The sequence below is a fragment of the Notothenia rossii genome (assembly GCF_949606895.1).
Source record: "Notothenia rossii genome assembly, chromosome: 1".
In the NCBI taxonomy this organism is placed as follows: Eukaryota; Metazoa; Chordata; class Actinopteri; order Perciformes; family Nototheniidae; genus Notothenia; species Notothenia rossii.
This window is the reverse complement of record NC_136912.1, coordinates 36,069,452-36,091,152: the sequence shown is the minus strand read 5'-3', so window position 1 is coordinate 36,091,152 and position 21,701 is coordinate 36,069,452. Positions and strand designations below refer to the sequence as shown.

Genomic DNA, 21,701 nt, shown 5'->3' with positions numbered 1-21,701 from the left:
AACAAGGATAATTGTGTGTTATTGTTGACTAAATAACAGTGTGTTATTTTGAAAAGAATAACAAATTAGAAGTAAAAATGAGCCCCATTTATTTTCCTCACAGACAGCAACAAAAGTCCGAAATGATACGATTTTAAATAAAAGCAATAATCGTGGCTTGATATTGAGTAAGAACATGTTTTATGAACCATACAGCTTCCGGTCTTCCTATACCACATAATGCCGTGAGACTACCAACAAAAATACATTGCTTTTAAAATCGTGCTGTGCAACACGAAAAAAAAGGGGAAAGACTACCAATAGAAATACATTGCTTTCAAAATTGTGCTGTGCAACACGAAAAAAAGGGGGAAATCGTGTTGGTGAACACGAATCAATAGATTAAAAATCGTGTTGGTGAACACGAAATGCCGTGAGACTGGGTTGGCCGAATCGGATGCTCTGAATCGGAAGCCAACTTCAGCGTCGTCTGCTGTACTATAGAGAGGCGAAGTCCCTCCCCTTCCGGGAGCCTCCATGGGACCCCGGAAGCGGAAAATTATACATTGAATTCAATGGTGAGAGAAAACGTATCTTTTGATCCCGTTTGAATTTTGCCACGAATGACACATATGATGTTTGTCAATTTAAAAGAACATTTTGCAAGTCAAAAAAATTAAAATGTGTCGTAAAACTGTGAAGTAACACATTTTTTTGTATTAAGCCGCTCAGTGAACTACATGTCTCTGGTCCCGCACAATACGCGTCACCAACACAAAGATGGCCGTCACGTTGGCACATTTCACCTCATTCTTTCAGAATGAGAATAAAAGTATAAAACGAGGTGAAAATCAATACAAGTCTGGGCACGTTGAGAGCTGTACATACACGAAAGGGGAGTTAGTCGGTTCTGTAAGAGCCAACATGCGGGACCGGCTTTACAAGGTTTCGGTGAGTAATATGAGTCCAATGTTTAAGGTTAATGTCAGTCAATAAGGAGGAGAATGAAAAAGAAGATGATGAACCACAGACCCGGCATATAATGACTGCAGTGTGCAGGGCTGTGTTAATTTATGTTACTGTTATCAATAGCATTAGTTGACTGAGAAAACCGTCAAGAAAAAAAGTTTAGCGATGTTACGAGTCGACTAGCATAATATGAAACACGGCTGTGATTGACAACCTGGACAGCCAGTCAGAAGCTAGAATGCCAACCTAGAGAGCCAATCAGAACCTAGAACGGGTGTACTGTATACGGGTGTGTATGCTGTGGATAACATTAGTGTTCACAAGAACAAGGTACACTCCCGTGTTTTGTTTTAGTTGCTCTTCAGATTGAAGTGGCCAGTTTTATATCGACTATATGTGTGATCTCATTTTTACATCTCGTTGTGTCATTTGAGTTTATTTGCTGTGTGTAGATTCAAGGATTTTGGTTATCTTGTCAATTTGTTTGGTTATCTAGGCACAGCTGTGTGTGACTCCCTCTGGTACACTGGTATGTGTTTTCCTAATGTAGAGAGCATTGATTAATTCATAAACTACAGACTGAGTCTAGATCCTGACCAAATCCTTTTTTGTTGATCAAATGTTTTTCAAAAATGTAATACACATTAAAAAAAATACAATGTACAATCACAACCAATACAACACAAATTACAAAAAATTCAGAAAAAACAAACAATAACAACAATCAGACAAGAGGACAAAACTATGGAAAAATAAACCCTCCCACCCCCAGATCTGGACCATCCTTGTATTGCTCATTCAATCTATTATAGCATGTTAACAAACATGGTACTTACTTTATTTGTACAGATCTACATGGGAGAGGATGGCGCGATGCAGAGCGCTGTCTGTGGTTGTGCACGGGGGATGTACAAATGCAGCCACGCTGCAGCATTGGTAATATTTGCCATGTGGCAGATCAGCTCCACAGAAGTTGAGTGCCAGTGGAGGAAGCCTGGCACTTCAAAAGTAGTCCAGCCGGTGTCTCAACTCTACCAACAGCAAGAGGAGACATACAACCCACTGGCCAGAGACATCGCAACTGAGGAAGTAGACTGGTTCAGGTCTGCACTGAGGGGCGCAGCGTGGCATGGCATGGCTATTGTCACCTGAGCCAGAGCTGCAGCCTCAACATCAGGCCATTTTCAACGTGCCGGAGCTGGTGAAGGAGCATGGGGGTCGGGGGCTTGAGGCAATTCTTGCCTCAATGCGACTGAGCAGAGACCAGCAAGCTGCCATCCAGACAGCCATCGTAGGACAGCAGACAAATCCTCAGTGGCAGTTACACAGGCAGGGCAGGTTGACAGCCAGCAATGTTGGTGCTGTGCTGAGGTCGGGACTTTCATCCACTCCATGCGCGTCCCTCATGAAGAGGATGCTTTGGGGGTACAATTTAGATGGAGTCATGGCTGTCAACTGGGGAGTTGTAAACGAGGTGTGTTTGGCCAGTGTGTTTGGCCTTTTAAGTGTGACACATATGTAGTGATAAATGCTTCACCTGACCATTGTTCCTAAATAAAAAAAGTTTTCTGCATCGTCAGTCATTTTTTCCAAATAATTACCAATATTTCACAAATTCTTCATGTCAACTTAAGAGCACAGCTGTATGTTGAGTGTCAGCTTTGCTTGGTTCATCTTACTGGGGGGCAGCTACATGGATGTCGGTGCAGTCCACAATCATTTTGCAGTTGAAGGCAGAATGAATTTATTATTGACTCAGAATGAAGCACAACTTTATGTCATACAATACATTGACTTTATTTGTAATTGTGTAAAAAAATAAAGCATTGATTAGCAAGCAGGACCTGCAGGAACAGAGAACAGTGATGGATGGAGCTGGGAAGAGAGAAGAATAAAGAAAACAGATCAACTTTATTATCGGATATTAAAAATTCAATTTCAAAACAAGTTGCCGCTCCTACAGTTTTCTAGTATGTAAAGATGATTTCACATGACCTATGCAAAATATCACACTCAATACATGTGTCTCTCTGGGAGGTGCATTGTGCCTTTGATGTATATAAATAATATACCATAACCAAATACTATTACGTACAGTGGAAATCAGGTTGCCAGAGCAGGTCAGTCCAGTGTGCATGTTCCTCAGGGTCTCAGCAGTTACAGGCGAGGTAAAGAAAATAAAAGAGAAAAAGGTCAGTAACAACACTTTAAAGTAACAACACTGAATAATTATCTCTTTTTAATAATTTTCTCTCAGTAATCACTCAACTACTGTCTTTCCAACAAACAGATTGACTGACCCTCACTGTCATCACAATGACACATGTCCAGAAGAATGTCATGCAAAGCTCCCTGCCTGCCTGCCTTCCTTCGACTCTCCCTGAACTGCTTCCTTAGCACCCGGTGGAGGGCGCAGTAGGCTAGTCTTCAAATGTTTCACGAAATACTTACCATGATGACTACTCTTACTGTTTAACATTTTGGTGTACTTCATGTAATAAAATAATAACTTAATGGTAAGGCTACTAAAAATGACAAGGCTAAGTAATGTAATGCTAACTAACGTGCTCGCTACTCGTCGCTACTAGCTAGGTAGCTAACTTGACTATGTTCCATGCACAACATGTATATTACCTATGATATTACCTGATATGTCTGATCCAGCGACTCCTGGTCCTTTCATAAGAGGGGAAGCGATAGAACGAGCAAGTGGTATGATCACTTTTGTGATTACAACATGGTACAAAGCACACAGGCATCTTGTAAAAGTGCATTTATTGGAGCAATCTCTTATATTTATTGGAGGGAATAAATCAGTTATGAAATCTTCTTCTTCGCTTTAATTACGAGTCGCAACCACTTGGAGCATGATCGCCTGTGACATCACATGCGCGACCCAGAATGGGATTTGGGATTTGTAGTCTTTGTAGTCGCGTATCTTTCATAGTCTTATATTTCAACAGTTTTACGACAAAATGTGACTTTTTTGACTTGCAAATGATTGTTTAAGATTGACAAACATCATATGTGTAGTTCGTGGCACAATTCAAACGGGATCAAAAGATACGTTTTCTCTCTCAATTGAATTCAATGTATAATTTTTCGCTTCCGGGGTCCCATGGACCGGAAGTAGATGGGCGTGACTTCGCCTCTCTATAGCTTGTAGTTCGTTTATAGCATAACGTTAGCATTTTGCTTCCGGCGACTAGATTAATGATTAAAAAATTATAAAAGTAGGGTTGACATGTGGAGATTATCCGGCTGAACAAAACGTGATCCCTCTCTTAAATGTGTGTCAACCACAGACCTTATTTCGAGCTATTTTCCAAAATCCTATGGAGAAATTGCATTGGTTTTTGACGAAGGAACCGGAAGAAGTTTACTTCCGGGTTTTAGGACGCGTCAATGCGGTTCTCTATAAGAACTGGATACAGCGTGGGAGACGGGGCCTCATTCACTCCTATGAGAGTAGCTCATTGGTGCATGATGACAAAATGGCCCAACTTTTGAGAGAGTGAAACGTCACAGATTACCCAGCATGCCCGAGAAGTACCCGTATGTGTGCTCATAGAGCATGCGCAACTTTAACCACGCCCCCCAAAAGGTTCGTTCACACATCAAGCACGTCAATTTGCGTACACGTAACAGCACCGCACGTTCTGGATTGTTATGATGGATTTGATATTAACGAATAACGAGGCGGCCACGGCAGTTAGCAGCTAGCAGCTGCTGCTAGCTCTGGCTTCCTCTCAGAAAAGTGGTTATGGCTAGAAAGGATCCGTCTAATGTAAATATGACGTCACGTTCTCGTTCTAACTCTCGTTGTAATCGGAGCGGCTTGGTTGTAATCGGAGCGGCTCGGAAGCGCAGTCACGTGGCTGAATGTTTACGTTTGGGATGGCGAGAAACTAAACTATATTAAGTATGTAAATACTTGTTAGCGGTCTTGCTGTTGAAAGAAGAATGACAACACTGTAGATCAGCAACACTATGGTTTATTTTGTATTCACAGGCAAGTCAACGTTGTTGCAGTAAAAGTCCCAAGATAGCTCCTGGTGCAATAAAATGTATTTTGCATGTTACTGCTGTAGATGTGTTTACCTCTTTTATATCCCGTTGGGTAGTTTAATCTGCAGCAATGCATCATATTCTATAATATCATCATATATGTGTAGCTTTGTCTCTGTCGTATCTTTCCAAAGTAAAGTGAAACAGCTGTTTTCAGCTTTGTGATGATGCATTTTCCAGCTGATCCAAGAGGCTTTTTAAACACCTTACTTGGCTTAGGAGGGAGGGGAATTTTCTCAACACATAAAGGAACACTTTATCCTTCAGTTTATCACAAACATTACATCAACACATTTGGAGATCCTAATTTGAATCCAGTCTGTAATTTGATATTAAGGTTTTAATAATGAAATGAGGTCATGAATCGAGTTCAAGGTTAAGATCATCTTTATTATCCTATGTACAAAAATTAACATACAACATTAATATAACAGTAACGAATAAAACAAAATAACATTATGCAACTCTGATCTTCTTGCTGATACTTTTCAAAGTTACTTTTACATTTGCTCTACTTCTCCTGCTACTGTTTGCTCTGCTTTCAACTTCTCTTTCAACTCTGCTCTTTATTCTGCTTTCCCTGTTTCCTCTGTTCTCCTCTCCTCATCTTCTCCTCAGACTATCCTCCTTTTGCTTTATCCTCTCCTCTCCTGTTCTCCTCTCCTCATACTCTCCTCCTTTTGATGTCTCCTCTCCTCTGTTCTCCTCATCTCCTCTCCTCCTCAGACTCTCCTCCTTTTGCTGTTAGATATTTAGACTGTAATGACAGCTTATGATATACTTTTTATAACTACATCAATCACATGCAATGGATTAAAAACGTTGTTTTACTTACCACCTCTTTACAGCTCCATTCATCTCCAAGCTTCCAACATTCACCTGGCGGTGGTGCCTTGGATGAAAACAACTTTTGATATGATACAATACAACAACAATACACCTATCCACAGCAATAAGCACAATGAGAAGACTAATGGTCTCTTTTATACCAATTTCTATTGGAGTGAAATTAACTGTGCCATGTCACATAGGATTGGAATGGATGATTGGCTGTGTTTTGTGAATATAGAGGAGATGGCAAAAGTAAATATACTTTGTTCTTACCTAAAGCATCTATCCTCCTCTTCGTACCCCTGCCTGCTCCTCCCGAATTAGACTCTGGGGACTTAGCTCTTAAAATCTTGTTCAAGCTGTCCACTCTGTAGTTGGATCTCATGACCTCAGCTTTATGACCCACCCGGCCTGAAAAAGGGTGTCTACGATGGCTGGTACTGAGAGGTGTTATGGTCCTCTTCTGCCTTTTGTGTTTGGGGGGCGTGAAGGTGAGAGGAAGACTACTGTCATGTGGGGTGTGTTGCTTTACGTCCTCCAAAAGATCATTTAGTCTTGATATCACTGTACACATGAACGTCTCATCCTGTAGGTGGTATGTGTGCTCAGTAATTTCCCGCAATAAGGTCCCACACTGCTGTCGTTTCCTATCTCTTGAGGACTTTGAGTGGTTACCACTGCTCTGATTACAACGAGAGTTAGAACGACGCCTCTTCTCGATCTTCCCGCGATTTTCCCGCGTCCCGCCCACCCCGACCCTTTCCGATTACAGCCGAGCCGCTCCGATTACAACGAGAGTTAGAACGAGAACGTGACGTCATATTTACATTAGACGGATCCTTTCTAGCCATAACCCAGAAAAGTGCAATCTTCTGTCAACAGGAAGAACTGAGCCTCCCAACCAGCCTTCTGACCATGAGTCTGACTCACTCTATGAAGCTCAGCACAAGTTCTTTCAGGAAGACTGGGTATGTATACATTCACTCCCCAGCTGCTTATAATCAGCTCATCACGGGCGCTGTCTTTAACCTATTATATTCACCTCATTCTCCAGCAGCCAATCACCAGCAGCCAAACTTTAAAATGGTTCTCCTCTCTCCTGCAGTCAGCTGTGATTTCAGGTGTTCATGCTGCCGCCCGCCTACTCTCCACCCACCTCCGTTCATCATATCCAGAGCCAGGAGAGCTAATCCAAAGACCTCATCACACCTCCTCTTCATCCCATCACCTCATCAAGTCCAGATCTTCATCATCATCATCACCAGTGTCTAGAGCCCGGGGAGGTTCCCATATGCTCACGGCTGCATTTCCCCCTTTAGATATAAGATTTCAAGATTGGGGTCTAATCGCCAAAGACTTAACATTTATCATATGACATGTGTCAATAAATGTTCTTTAAACAAAATGAAGTCTCTCCTGATTGAACTGTCTGGACCCCATCCTCAACTTTTTTTCAAACCATAAAATGCCTTCATAGGGCTTTCCTGTTGATCATGTTTGGTGGAATTTTTTATGTAATTGCAATCAATTTGCATTTCTTATTTTTATGAATTTCTATATAAAATGCTGATTTCTACCTGAAATGCGTATGTATTTTTAATTACATTTTCGTAGAGCTTTGACTTTTTCAGCTGAATAATAGATGGTTTTGTTCAGCATTGCCAGCTTCACTGTTGAGCTTTATGTTGTGCCCAGCATATATCCTGTGCTCTGAAATCAAAATGTGGATAAGCATAAAACAACACTAAAATAAACACTACAATACAACTTGTTATTTGATACACACAAGGTTGTTCATTTGTGTGTATAAATATACAACATAGGCTATATACATATATATAAATATACAAATATAATTAATACAACTGTTAATTTGATTATTAGAGCTTTGACACATATATCTTTATTTATATATGTATAACGACTTCCTCGGGCGATATATTATGGCTAATTAATCTGGGTCAAAACGTGTTGTGCCCACATGCAAAGGTTTTAAACTCTGGCTTATCCCTGAGTGGTATTATAGTAATAGCAAACAACAACGTTCAACTCCTTTAATGGTATTGCAAGTTGTTAACTGTGTTCGTTATTCTTGCGTCCAGGAGAGAAGCTTTAAAAAGGAGACTAATTGAGTCTCTGAGAAGGTTCAAATGGGTACTTTAATTAAAAGAAGCACGGTAATGTTCGAAGCAGAAGATGTTCAGGTGAGAAAAACAGCTGTGTTCTTCGGCTCTCGAGAGCGAAAGAAGAGACACAGAAACCCTCCTCCAGCTGTTTAGTATCCTCCGCTGGCTCCTCCCCGTGGGCCGGTTGGCGCTGCTGGGGACCGGCCCTCTACGTCTTTAATGTCCGTTGTTGCGCATAACAGAGGATTTCGACATTGTACATTCAATATATAACTAAACACGCCTCTTCTCCTCCTTATCTCTTTCATGACTTTTATCTAAATACATTTTAAACGCTGTAATCAATACTCTAAAAAATAAAGGAAATACTTCACAGCATTTTGGTTTCCGGTAGTTCCGGATGTTGTCACATGCTACCCACGTCTGTAAACAATAACGTATTCAAATAAACTGTACCTTCATTTAATATTCAGTAATAATAATATCTCGACGTCTATAGTTGTAGTGTTAAATCAGTAGGTATCGGTGTGCATCATTCCATGTAATTTCGCTACTAAATTCACCTCTATAGGACATATTAGCCACGTGCGGAGATGAAGGATTTTCAGAATAAAAGCTTAAGAACTGGTTGTGCACGAGAATTTCTGTTTTTTTCAGTATAAAACAGCATTTAAACTGACGGTATGTTTAAGCTACATTATACCATCAAAACATTTATTTTAATTTCTAACAGTCCCTCCTTACACACCTAAAAGGTGTGTATCTAATACTGAAATCAATGAGTTCTTCATCTGAACTTTGCATAGTACATCATATTACAAACATACAATCAAAATGGAATGGTTCAATAGCCTTAACTTTACAAAAAATACTTTGACTGTGTTCAAACATAAAAGTTTTCCGTTGTGCATAACTTCTAGTGTTTACATTCAATATAATTTCTTCAAAATAGCAGCAATGGCTTGTCATTAGAACATTTCTTCCTCCCTCCCTTCACAGAGACCGTTCTCATACCAGGCTCAGTGTTAAGGCAATTGTTTTTAAAAAGTGAAAAGAAAAAAAACATTTTAGAATAGCAATGATTTATACAACATGAAATCTATCATATTAGAATAGCACAAAATAAAATAAATCTTGGAATAGTGTAAAGTAAATTTAAAAATAAAAATACACTATCTTGGAATAGTATAAAGTAAATTGAAAATAAAAATACACAGTCATGTCATTTTAGTTTGCTCACTTCTTCACATGATTTCATCATTTAAAGAATCACATCGGCTGGACATTCATTGAACCATCTCATCTTTGAACATCCATATCATTTAGACTAACTCATCATTGTCATCAACATCTGTATACAGGGGTGGGTCGTCTTGTTTTGCTAGCATTTGTAACTGTCTTCTCATGAGAAATGTACCCTCCCTCCTTTCATACCATTTAAGGTATGAAAGTAATATGTTCTCTAGAAGAGGCTGTCGTGATCAATCGGTACGTTAGGGCATGGAATGCAACATCTAGGCTTCGCCTGGGCGCCCCTATGTTATCCTTGTACACTGTGGAGCCTAAACTCCCCCTGGGACTGGTCTCTTAGCCCTACTGGCTTTGGGGTGTTTCGCCATGTTGATTAGCTACATAAAAAACATCACTGGCTAGTGCACAGGTCCCAGTCCAATCCTGTGCCAAGACTGAGTACAAGGTTTTAGTTCCACAGTACCCCCAAACACCTACTCTGGGATACGACATTCTAGACAGTCATTTCTGGGAGAAGATTTTGGTCAGTTACAACAGTTGTAGAATTTCATCACTTAAAAGTTACTACTTCAGTACCTTTGGGTGGTCTGTTCTAATGCTGTGATAAAGTCCCTGAAATGGTGTGAAAACCGGTGGAATATCAATAACTCATTATACTAATTTATCTTCAATTCTGGTCTACTTGAAGAACTATGCTAACCCCTTTAAAAATGTGTGGAACCTTGGGTGCCCGAGCATGTGATAATTACTCCCTCCTTTAAGAAGGACTTTAAAAGAGAAGTCATTTCATTAATGGTTTGTAGTTCAATTCAGGAATTTTCACTTATGGCAGATATGTTTCTCCTTTAAATAACATCTCTAAATGTCAGGTCATCTGGTCAATGGATGACCATTAGGAGGTGGTGGCGCTTGTATTTTAAAACTCATACTCTGGTGCCGTGCGCTCCCTCTGAAGCTGCAAGTAAGATTTAAAACATCTGCAGGGTGGGTTGAGCGACCCCTTCTCCCTGAACGATATTTGTTGTCAAAAATATGCACCATCACAATGAGTGATCCAAGGCCCCGCATGTATTACTCCCAACTATATTAGTTTTCCAAAATTACAATTTGCAATCGCTCTTTGCTCAGTGTCTTTTTAAAACTCTACATCTTGGACGACAAACAAATGTTGTCTCCACCTGGTTCTCCTGTGGTAATAACCATGCTACAATGGTAAAATCAATACTTTAGATTGGAATACTATCTTTGGCTTGGTACTAGCGCTACCTTTAACATTTTCCATACAAATAAAGATTTGTCTGCTTTTATAGAGTGGTTACTAAAACTATCCCTTTAAACTGTAGATTTATTCTGTAACAAATTAAATCTTTCCCAAATTCGCACATGAATTGGAATCTCTTAAAGAATAATTTGTTTATATGATGAAAAGATTGAATAATATGTTCTACCCTCAGTGTGTTTTTAGGATTATTTAATAGCTCCTCTTTCTTACTTTACACATTTACCAATTGATTAATTCATGGCTAATAAATCTTTTTCTTTACGTATTTCTCGTTGGTGAATAAGTGTGTTTATGTGTAAACTCACTCACTCCCGTTTTCCTTCTCTCCCCCTCTGGTTGTCAAGCCACGACCCCCTCACGTTCTGCCAGACCTCCTCCATCCTGTCCTGGCTCTGGAACCTTACTTCTGGATAGGGGTTGGACTCTATTCTTCTCCGGAGTTGCTCAAGGTGTGAGGCGCCGGGCGGGTGTGGGGATACTCACAAGTCCCCGGTTGGTTGCTTCGTTGTTGGAGTCTACCCCAGTGGACGAGAGGGTCGCCTCCCTACGCCTGCGGGTTATGGGGGGAAAACTCTGAAAACTCTGACTGTTGTGTGTGCTTATGCACCCAACAGCAGTTCAGAGTATACGGCCTTCTTGGAAAGAGTCCTGTATGGGGCTCCTGAAGGGGACTCTTTAATCTTGCTGGGAGACTTCAACGCATGTGTGGGCAATGATGGAGACACTTGGAGGGGAGTGATTGGGAGGAACGGCCCCCCTGATCTGAACTGGAGTGGTGGTTTGTTACTGGACTTCTGTGCTAGTCATGGATTGGCCATAACAAACCCCATGTTCGAACATAAGGATGCTCATAAGTGTACGTGGTACCAGAGCACCCTAGGCAGAAGGTCCATGATCGATTTCGTTACCGTATCATCGGACCTGAGGCCGTATGTTTTGGACACTCGGGTAAAGAGAGGGGCGGAGTTGTCAACTGATCACCATCTGGTGGTGAGTTGGGTCGAGTGGCGGGGGAAGCCTCTGGATAGACCTGGTAAGCCCAAACGTGTAGTTCGGGTGAACTGGGAACGTCTGGAGGAGGCCCAAGTTCAGGAGGCCTTCAACTCACACCTCCGGCGGAGCTTTTCAGGCATTCCTGTGGAGGTTGGGGACATTGAACCAGAGTGGTCGGTGTTCAAAGCCTCTATTGCCGAAGCCACGGTGGGGAGCTGTGGTCTCAAGGTCCTAGGTGCCTCAAGGGGCGGGAACCCTCGAACCTCCTGGTGGACACCGGTGGTCAGGGAAGCCGTCCGACTGAAGAAGGAGGCCTTCAGGGATTTGTTATCCCGGGGGACTACCGAGTCAGTTGCAAGGTACCGACAGGCCCGAAGAGCAGCAGCCTCAGCCGTGGCCGAGGCAAAGCAGCGGGTGTGGGAGAAGTTCGGAGAAGACATGGAAAAGGACTTTCGGGCGGCACCAAAGTTGTTCTGGAAAACTGTCCGACACCTCAGGAGGGGGAAGCAGGGAACCATCCAAGCTGTGTACAGTAAGGATGGGACGTTGTTGACCTCAACTGATGGAGTGTTAGGGCGTTGGAAGGAGCACTTTGAGGAACTCCTGAACCCGACAACTCCGCCGTCTATGTTAGAGGCAGAGCAGGAGTATGACGGGGGATCGACACCAATCTCCCGGGGGGAGGTCACTGAGGTTGTCAAATAACTTCACTGTGGCAAAGCCCCGGGGGTGGATGAGATCCGCCCAGAAATGCTGAAGGCTCTGGGTGTTGAGGGACTGTCATGGTTGACACGTCTCATCAATGTTGCGTGGAAGTCGGAAACAGTACCGAAGGAGTGGCAGACCGGGGTGGTGGTTCCCCTTTTTTAAAAAGGGGGATCAGAGGGTGTGTGCCAATTACAGAGGCATCACACTACTCAGCCTCCCCGGGAAAGTTTACTCTAAGGTACTCGAAAGGAGGGTCAGGCCGATTGTCGAACCTCAGATTGAGGAGGAACAATGCCGATTTCGTCCTGGTCGTGGAACGACGGATCAGCTTTTTACTCTCGCAAGGATCCTGGAAGGGGCCTGGGAGTACGCTTATCCATGTGTTTTGTAGACTTGGAGAAGGCGTATGACCGGGTTCCCAGGGAGTCACTGTGGGAGGTGCTGTGGGAGTATGGGGTGAGGGGGTCTCTACTCAGGGCCCTCCAATCTCTGTACTCCCAAAGCGAGAGCTGTGTCCGGGTCCTCGGCAGTAAGTCGGACCCATTTCAGGTGAGGGTTGGCCTCCGCCAGGGCTGCGCTTTGTCACCAATCCTGTTTGTAATATACATGGATCGGATTTCGAGGCGTAGTCGTGGGGGAGGGGGTCTGCAGATTGCACCACTCCTTTTTGCAGATGATGTGGTTCTGATGGCTTCATCGGTCTGCAACCTTCAGCACTCACTGGATCGGTTCGCAACCGAGTGTGAAGCGGCTGGGATGAGGATCAGCACCTCCAAATCTGAGGCCATGGTTCTCAGCAGGAAACCGATGGACTGTCCACTCCAAGTAGGGAATGAGTCCTTACCCCAAGTGAAGGAGTTCAAGTATCTCGGGGTCTTGTTCTCGAGTGAGGGAACAATGGAGCGTGAGATGGGTCGGAGAAATGGAGCAGCGGGAGCGGTACTGCAGTCGCTTTACCGCACCGTTGTGACGAAAAGGGAGCTGAGCCAGAATGAAAAGCTCTCTGTCTACCCCGCCATTTTCGTTCCTACCCTCACCTATGGTCATGAAGGATGGGTCATGATCGAAAGAACGAGATCGCGGGTACAAGCGGCCGAGATTGGTTTTCTCCGCAGGGTGGCTGGTGTCTCCCTTAGGGATAAGGTGAGAAGTTCGGGCATCCGGGAGGGACTCGGAGTTGAACCGCTCCTCCTTCGCGTCGAAAGGAGCCAGTTGAGGTGGTTCGGGCACCTAGTTAGGATGCCACATGGGCGCCTCCCTAGGGAGGTGTTCCAGGCACGTCCAGCTGGGAAGAGACCAAGGGGTAGACCTAGAACCAGGTGGAGGGATTATATCTCTTCGCTGGCCTGGGAGTGCCTTGGGATCCCCCAGTCAGAGCTGGTTGATGTGGCCAGGGAAAAGAAAGTTTGGGGCTCTCTGCTGGAACTGCTACCTCCGCGACCCGACCACGGATAAGCGGGAGAAGATGGATGGATGGATGGATTTTAAATCTCACTGTTATTTAGAAGATTAGTAACTTGTGACTGGACATATCTGCAATGTCGCCAAAATCTGCTGGGGAATTTTGTTCATAGAGTTTGTACGTACAAAGCTGTACTTGTAGGTTAGTAGTCCGTTTCAACTGTACTCAGTTGCAATAATTGTGCTCAGATCGGTCACCGGTCGGCTGTTCATAAACATAACGGGGTTTTTTTCTGGTACAGACCAAAACATGGATCCTGCGTATTCGGAGATTCCCCTAATCTGTAAATCCCCATCACTTACATATCCCGATCACTTAAACCCATCTCATAATTTGATACAAAAACTGCATATAGGGGGGGTGAATCATCTTGATCATAACCGCCTCACCTTTAAGACCGAGTATTTCTAACTCCTCCTCTTGTTGCTCAGCTGATCTTTTGGCTCTGGGGATAAGTGAAAGTCTCTGAAACACAGCTGGAGTTGTGTTAGTGATGTGGGCATTCTCTATGAGTGAACTAATGGATCCATGTCTTACTTGATATTGTACTCCCCATTCAACCAGAAAGGTGCAGAGTGTAATGAGCACAATCAACAATGCTATTCTGACTCTTTTCCCTAGGGGACCCCACAATTGGTTTGGCTTTGTTCTTGACATCATCTCTATTTTCTCCATGGTTGTGTCAGTTACAGAATTTAAATAATGAATACAAAAATAACGTATACAAAACGTTGGACTCTTTTTCAGGTGTAAAACAAAAAATAGGTTTTCACTTTCGTGTACAATCTATAGACAATTCTATAGACAATTCGTCTTTTGAGCTGTTTCTATCTTTATCTTATTTCTATGTATTGTTTTGTTCCAGCTCTGCCAAATCAGTCCTAACTCCCAATAATGTTCTGGAAGTTGCCAGTGAAGGGTGACAATGTGTGAGGTGGTATCAATTTGCTCCTCTTTCTTTACCTTTAAACCGGAACGCGTGTGAAGTTTATTACAACTTCTCACCGTTCCCTCCACCGGGGATCAGCGCACTGTCTGTGAACTTTCACCCTCACCCATTCACCTGGCCGAACAGGAGTCTCTTCTGGTGTCTCGTCTGGTATCTCTGTAGTTTTCCCAGCCTGTGTATAGACAAAACTTGGATAATATTACTCAGAATTCTGACATATTCATCCACTTCTATTCGTCTAATATCTAAAACTGGACCACTCCCGCCTTGGAGAAGGCCCAAGCTTCGGCATACATCTTGTTGTTATGAGACCTGTTAACTACATGTTATTATTTATTAACTACAACGTCACTGAATTCAACATGTCTGTATAATCATGACACTCCCTCCCTTGAGCATGACATGCTCAATTAATATTGCAATGATTACCCTATTCTGAACAGGACATGTAAAACCCATAACGTTGCACAAAATAAATATAAAAGAGTTAAATATAACTCCGTGTACCCATAAGGCGTACAAAAATATTGTATGATGTATGGTTTTCTGATGGCATAAATGTATATTCACTAAAAGTCTGCCATCAGCACAAAAATAGTTTACTTGTTTCAATAATGGCTTTTTTCATGGTATTATGCATCATTGTTGCTGCGAAAAACAATACCCCTGTTGTCGCTAATGCGTCTCAATAATTCTAGGATTAGAGGATTGGTTGACACTGCTGAACTAACATATGATAAAATAATATTTCTCCAAACTAGAGGGAAAATACGAACTATTCTCACAGAGAGTGACCTGCATGAAGGGCTGGTGCTCCTCACTCATAATGAGATATTGCCTTACGCACATTATAAATCAGTAAAGTTACTCAAGAATAACTAAATAAAAACTGATTCTTGAAACTGTTGTAAAAACCCTACAACTTCTTCATCCAAGCTCTCAATCAGTGTTATGTTATTTAGTTTGCAGCTCATGCCTTAAAACAGATACTTCAGACCGATTATAAAATTGTGTTTATGAGAAAAATGTAATCTGACTCCATGGATCACATAATTGTTTGACTAAAAAACTACACTTCCACTAACAATAAAGGAAGTTCCCCTTTTAACACAGCCCGGTCTTCTGACGGGGTCTATCTATGTACTGGCTGGTAAATGTTGGGCCAGTCTCTGTCGCTCCGTCACTGTTCTCCCGTTAACAGTCACTCTCTAGTTCTGCTGGGTTCTTGTTGACTTTTTCACTGGTTTGAGACAAGCGACCCTATCGGACACCTCCCTTTGTAGCCAGACTTCACCATAGCAGAATCGAGTTTCTGTTTTCAGTAGGGCCGGGACTTTAGCGCGTTAATTAAGATGAATTAACTACACAAACATTAACACGTTAAAAAGATTAACGCATTTTAATCGCACTTATTTTTGCCCTGCGGAACGTTTCTCACTGGATGAGTTTCAGGCGTACCGATTATACTGGAGCACCAACTAACGTTCATGACTTCAGACAACAACAAACCAAAGTGAACAATAGTCAAACATGAACGAAGAAGCTGACCGCTTTGGTTGGCCCCGTGGATGGGACATTTAGTTTTAAAAAGCGGACGGATGGAAGCGTCGATAAGAGCACGGTTGTATGCAAATTATGCAAAAAGGAATTCGCATATCACCGCACATCAAGCCTCAAGTATCACCTCAATGCAAAACATATAGCAGCTAGCGTGGAAGCTAGCGTGGACGTTAGCCCGACTCCGAGTACAAGGACCCACACCATACTTGCCCTCAGAAATCGGGAGCATTTCAAAATGCAAAATGGGGGGGGGGGTACTAGTGGATCGCCGGAGCTGTTAGATTAACATTAACATGCAGCACCGTCCTTGATGGAGCATAGGTGTGGACTGGACCTGTGAGCAGAGAGTAGAGTAGTTGTCGATTCTTGTTCTGTTTTCTGTGAATATCTGCCTCACCCTCTCAGACTTTTGAGTTGCGCGCGCTACTAAAGAGACGTGTTACCATGGAAACCAAAAAATGGTGTAGCTGTATTAAAGTCCGAGTGGAAACAGTCGTGTGTAAATCTGATTTTGTCAGAAATCGGGAGAAATATGACCCCGGGAGGAAACCGGGAGAGGGCAATGAAATCGGGAGTCTCCCGCGAAAATTGGGAGGGTTGACAAGTATGACCCACACTCAACCAGATGACTGGTTTCAGGGCCAGGATAACTAAGTCCACGTCTGAAAAAATAACCAGCTCACTGGATTGCACTCGACTGTAGACCACTTGGAGTGGTAGAAGATAAGGGGCTGCAAAAGGTACTACAGATTGCATCGTCTGACACAACATATGAGCTGCCATGCAGAAAGACAGTGACAAAAAGAATCCAGCAGCTTTATGACAATGAAAAGGAAGATAAAGAGAATTTATTGGAGAAAGCCGAATGTGTTGCCCTGACTGGGGATCATTGGACCTCGGTAAGCAATTCAAATTACCTCTGTGTGACGGCACACTTTATTGACATCTTCTCACTGTTCTCAGGTCAAATATTTATATGTGATTGAAAATGCTATTAATTTCGATTAATTAATTACAAAACCTCTAATTAATTAGAATAATTTTTTTAATCGAGTCCCGGCCCTAGTTTTCAGGTCTCAACAGCTCCACGTCAGGTGTATCGCCTCCCCTTGAACTGCAGTCGGTGTAAACAGGAGAACTTGGTAAGGATCGTCCGTCTTGGGCGAGTAGGGGAGAGCGGGGTAATGTGGGACACCGGGTAATGTGAGACACCCGCTGTAACTAGGCAAAGAAACAAATTTGCGGTCATGTGACCATAATGTTTTCAAGCCCCTCCCACCCCCCACTTGTCATGAAGGAGAAGTTGGTGCTGGTTCTGTGGTAAGTATTTTTTTTCACAAAAATGTGTTTGTTGCATGCAAAAGTAAATTTTCTTACTGCGAACGTAATCAACTGTAGTATCAAAGCAAATTGATTCAGGTTGAAAAACTTATATCATACATGTTGATGAACTTCCAACATATAAAACCATGTGATTGATGCTAGTTAAAGATTAGCCTGAATTGCCTAGAGATGTTGTTTTTTCTAAAATGGTGGCTGTGGGGTAAAGTGAGACAGATGCTGTGGGGTAAAGTGAGACGCTGACTCACTTTAGCCCGACATGAAGCACAAGTTAAGTTTAGTCTTATATATATTTTAGTGTAATATTACAATACATATGTTTTAATTTTAATGTCATAAACATTGTAGAAAAGTCATCATGCCAAGACGATACATCAGGAAGACAGCTTGGGGCCAAACACCCCTCACAGAGATGGAGAGTGCAGCTGCAGAGGTCATGCAAGGAAAGAAGTCCTTAAGACAAGCAGGAAAGGAAAGAAATATCGACAAGACAACCCTCCAAAGATTCATTAAGAAAATAGAGAAAGGGAGAGTTAAATCAGTAGCCTGGGGTGCAGTAGCTGAGGCAAAAAGAATACTGACAGATGAGATGGAGGAGGAGCTTGCCCAACATTTAAAACAACTGGCTGACCAGTTCCATGGCCTTGCTCCAGTTAAGTGCCGTGAACTGGCATTTGAATATGCAGACAAAAACCATATCCCTGTCCCTGCCAATTGGATGGAGAAACAATGTGCAGGTAGGCTAGGGTGCGCAAGAGATCACATGATTCTGTAGGTCAACTTAGGCCAACTGATCTTGCCACAAAGCTTATCTTATAATAACGAATTGTCCACTCTTTAGGAGTAGAGTGGTTTGGCAGCTTTCTAGCCCGTCGCCATCTCTTTGTCCGAACTCCGGAGGCAACATCCCTGGGAAGGGCTACAGCCTTCAATAAGACTACAGTGGGGGAGTTCTTTACAAATCTGGCTGTAGTGATGGACAGGTGACAGAATTAATTCTTTAGTTGCAAATGTTTTATGGAGGCTTTACCTGTAAGATTTGGTTTTGATTCTGATAAGGTTCTTCCCTTGCCTCTCTTCTTTAACAGACACACATGTCCTCCACACATGATTTACAATGTGGATAAAACAGGCGTCTTTACAGTACAAAAGCCACGGCAGGTAAGCTACTAGAGAGCAGCAGACTGATACTGAGTGGCTTGTGATAATGACCAGCTAGCTATTGGCAGAATGCTGAAACTAATGCTATTAGTAATGTTGTGAGCCTGTGAACTAGAAAAAAATGAATGGACTGCAACAAAATAAAATGTACCTTTAGACCAATAGTAGCCTACTGATTGCACATGCAATTGATTCTAAACTTTCTACTTGATTCAGGTTGTGACAGAGAAAGGGAAAAAGCAAGTTGGTTCTATCACATCAGCTGAGAGAGGAGAACTGGTGACTGTGGTGTGTGCAGTGAATGCTGCTGGGAATGCCATACCTCCCATGTTTGTCTTCCCCAGAGTTAGGTTTAAGGACGACTTCATGATAGGAGCACCTCCAGGAGCCAAAGGTGCCTCCACCAGAACAGGATGGATGAACGAAGACACCTGGCCTGAGTTCCTCGATCACTTGATAAAGCACACTAAGTGCACTCCTGACCATCCCATGCTGCTAATCCTGGATAATCTGAGAGCTCACATCTCACTCAAGGCAGTGGAGAAAGCAAAGAGTAATGGTATTGTTCTGCTCACCCTCCCACCCCACACATCCCATCGCTTGCAGCCTCTCGACGTGACGGTGTATGGCCCGTTCAAGACCCTATACAGCCGAGCTCTTGATGGGTGGATGAGATCTAACCCTGGCAAAACAGTCTCCATCTATCAGATTGCAGGATTTGTGAACGAGGCCTTCTTGTCAGCAGTGACACCACGCAATATCACCTCTGGCTTCAAGTCCACTGGGATCTTCCCATATAACAGAGATATTTTCCCTGAGGAGGCGTTTGCACCATCCATGGTGTCAGACCGGCCAAACCCTGAGCTGCGGCCTGCATCCACTGGTCCATCCACTTCAGATGATCCGGATGGTCCACGGCCTGCAGATGATCCACCCCCTGCAGATGAACCACCTGCTGCAGATGCTATTCCACTCGCTGATGCTATTCCATCCACTTTGCATGGTCCACATGGATGTGCCTTGCCAGCTGTCTCACGACCTGGATATGTGTCTCCTCAGGAAATCATACCACTTCCAAAATGTCCCCCCAGAGGACAAACAAAACGAAAGCGTGTGAAGACAGCCATCTTAACAGATACTCCAGAGAAGCAAATCATAGAACAGGCTTATGAAGAGAGACAAAAGAAACTAGCAGGGAAAAAGCAAAATAGCAAAGAAAAGGGAAAACCGAAAAAGAAGGCACCCAAGAAGAAAATCATAGATAGCAGCTCGGAGGAGAGTGATGACCCTGTCCCATTTGAGGATGATTTTGAGAGCTCTGAAGATGAGAGGAGTGACCCCGGAAACAAAGATCTGTCCGTGGGTGACTTCGTCCTCGTCAACTTTGCCACAAAACACCGAAGTATCCGTTATGTTGGCATGGTTGAGAAGGTTGAGGGGGATGAAATACTAACCCAATTCCTCAGAAAAATCCAGGGAAACAACAGAGAGCGGGAGAGACCCACGTTTGCTATGAAAGAAAAGGATGTGGCACATGTTCCTAAAGGTGATGTGGTGAAGAAGCTGCCTCAACCTAATAGGCCTGGAGGAACAACACGGAGAGAGCAACTGTTCACCTTTCCCTGTAACCTTCAGGGCTGGAATGTAGAGTAGGCCTTGTTTAAATATGCAGCTGATGTTCATATCATATCGTGTTCTAATCTAACTGGTTAAATGGTTAATTGAATGTTTATTAAAGCACTTTGAAATATATTATGTTGTATTTGACTTTGTTTGGAGTTACTTTGTTTAAAAAATGTGCTAAATTGACCAATCCCCATGATTATGTTGCGCATCCGACATTAGTTTTGGAATGTGTGGTTGTCAATCTATCTGTCAGGATTCTAACTGTTACAACATGTGTTGTTTTTGTAGTTTAAAAGTGGAAAAGGTAAGTGGTTCACTTTACCCCCTTGATTTCTCTAGTCTGTCTCAGTTCACCCCTTAGCTGGGGTAAAGTGAGACACAAGACCACTTTTTAAAAAACAATCATATTTTCACTGCCCTTTGTCCTGAAGACATTCTGATCATTTCCAGTGCTAGGAAACATCCTGAATTAATGGGAAATGTGTAAATGTTACTGATATATCATTTTAGCTCGCCTACAGGAGAGCAAATGTAAAAAATGTCTCACATTACCCCGCTCTCCCCTACTAGGTTTCCGTCTTCATATTTTGGGTGGAAACCCATCGTCTTGAGCTGACGATGCTCACACTAGCTGTGTGGACACAATAGTTTTCTGTGTAGGGGAACAACATCACTCGTAATGTCTTTTCCTTCTCATAATTACAAAAATAGTCTGCTAAATGTTCTACTATGTCTTAATCTTCTACTACTCTGTGGATGCTTTATGTGAAAATGCAATATGTTACTCACTATCTTTTAAATAACATTCAACCTCTCCCTCCTGTGATGACATACGTGGCTATATGTGACCTGCTCCATCGAAATCAGTCGCATTGACCCGAAAACACATTTTGAGTTGTATACACTGTTGGAAAGAGCAGACTGCTAGCTTTCTAATGATATCAGGATTTTTTATGGGAGCCTGCCTGCAGGCAGCAGTCTCAGGACACCTGCACTCTGAGGACACCTCCACTCTCAAGACAGGAAGTGCACGCTAAGAATTCCAAAATGAAATCGTCAGTACAGCGCCACTTTCCAAACAGGAAATGCACGCAAATACAAAATAAAATCGTACTGACACTTATTATATATATATCTATATATATATATATAGATATATATATATAGATATATATTTATTTATATATTCAACATCTTGTATTTTAGTTACACCCGCTAGACAACAGTGGAGGGTTCGAGAAACAACCGTGTTTGCCGGGTGCACCGCGGCGGAGGTGGGGAGGTTCTAGCTGGGAACCTCCACTCCGCTGCGGGACCCGTGGGACCCCTGAGTCAGACGGTGCGTCTTGGTCACGCTTCATATCGGCCGGCCCGGGAAGGAAGAGACACGCAGAG

The 21,701-nt window shown here is 42.9% G+C and overlaps 1 protein-coding gene across 2 annotated transcripts; it reads left to right on the top strand.

The window, feature by feature from the left end:
• The first annotated feature begins 17,350 nt into the window (after positions 1-17,350).
• On the top strand, positions 17,351-20,770 carry LOC307025138 (uncharacterized protein). 2 transcript variants are annotated; one of them, XM_079659737.1, is made up of 5 exons: positions 17,352-17,498; positions 17,868-18,256; positions 18,361-18,502; positions 18,608-18,680; positions 18,897-20,770. In XM_079659737.1, exons 2-5 carry the CDS (start codon positions 17,878-17,880, stop codon positions 20,331-20,333), a joined length of 2,031 nt encoding a protein of 676 aa, XP_079515863.1. In that variant the 5' UTR covers positions 17,352-17,498; positions 17,868-17,877; the 3' UTR covers positions 20,334-20,770. The 2 variants fall into 2 exon arrangements, with proteins under 2 accessions (XP_079515862.1, XP_079515863.1); XM_079659736.1 differs by having other exon boundaries at positions 17,351-18,256.
• Positions 20,771-21,701: the final 931 nt, after the last annotated feature.

Bases quoted from the DNA above. Each gene is read 5' to 3' on its own strand.
- LOC307025138 (XM_079659736.1), top strand. From the start codon at position 17,878: ATGCCAAGACGATACATCAGGAAGACAGCTTGGGGCCAAACACCCCTC. The intron at 18,503-18,607 runs GTGACAGAATTA...CTTCTTTAACAG, and splicing joins CTGGCTGTAGTGATGGACAG to ACACACATGTCCTCCACACA. The intron at 18,681-18,896 runs GTAAGCTACTAG...TACTTGATTCAG, and splicing joins CAGTACAAAAGCCACGGCAG to GTTGTGACAGAGAAAGGGAA.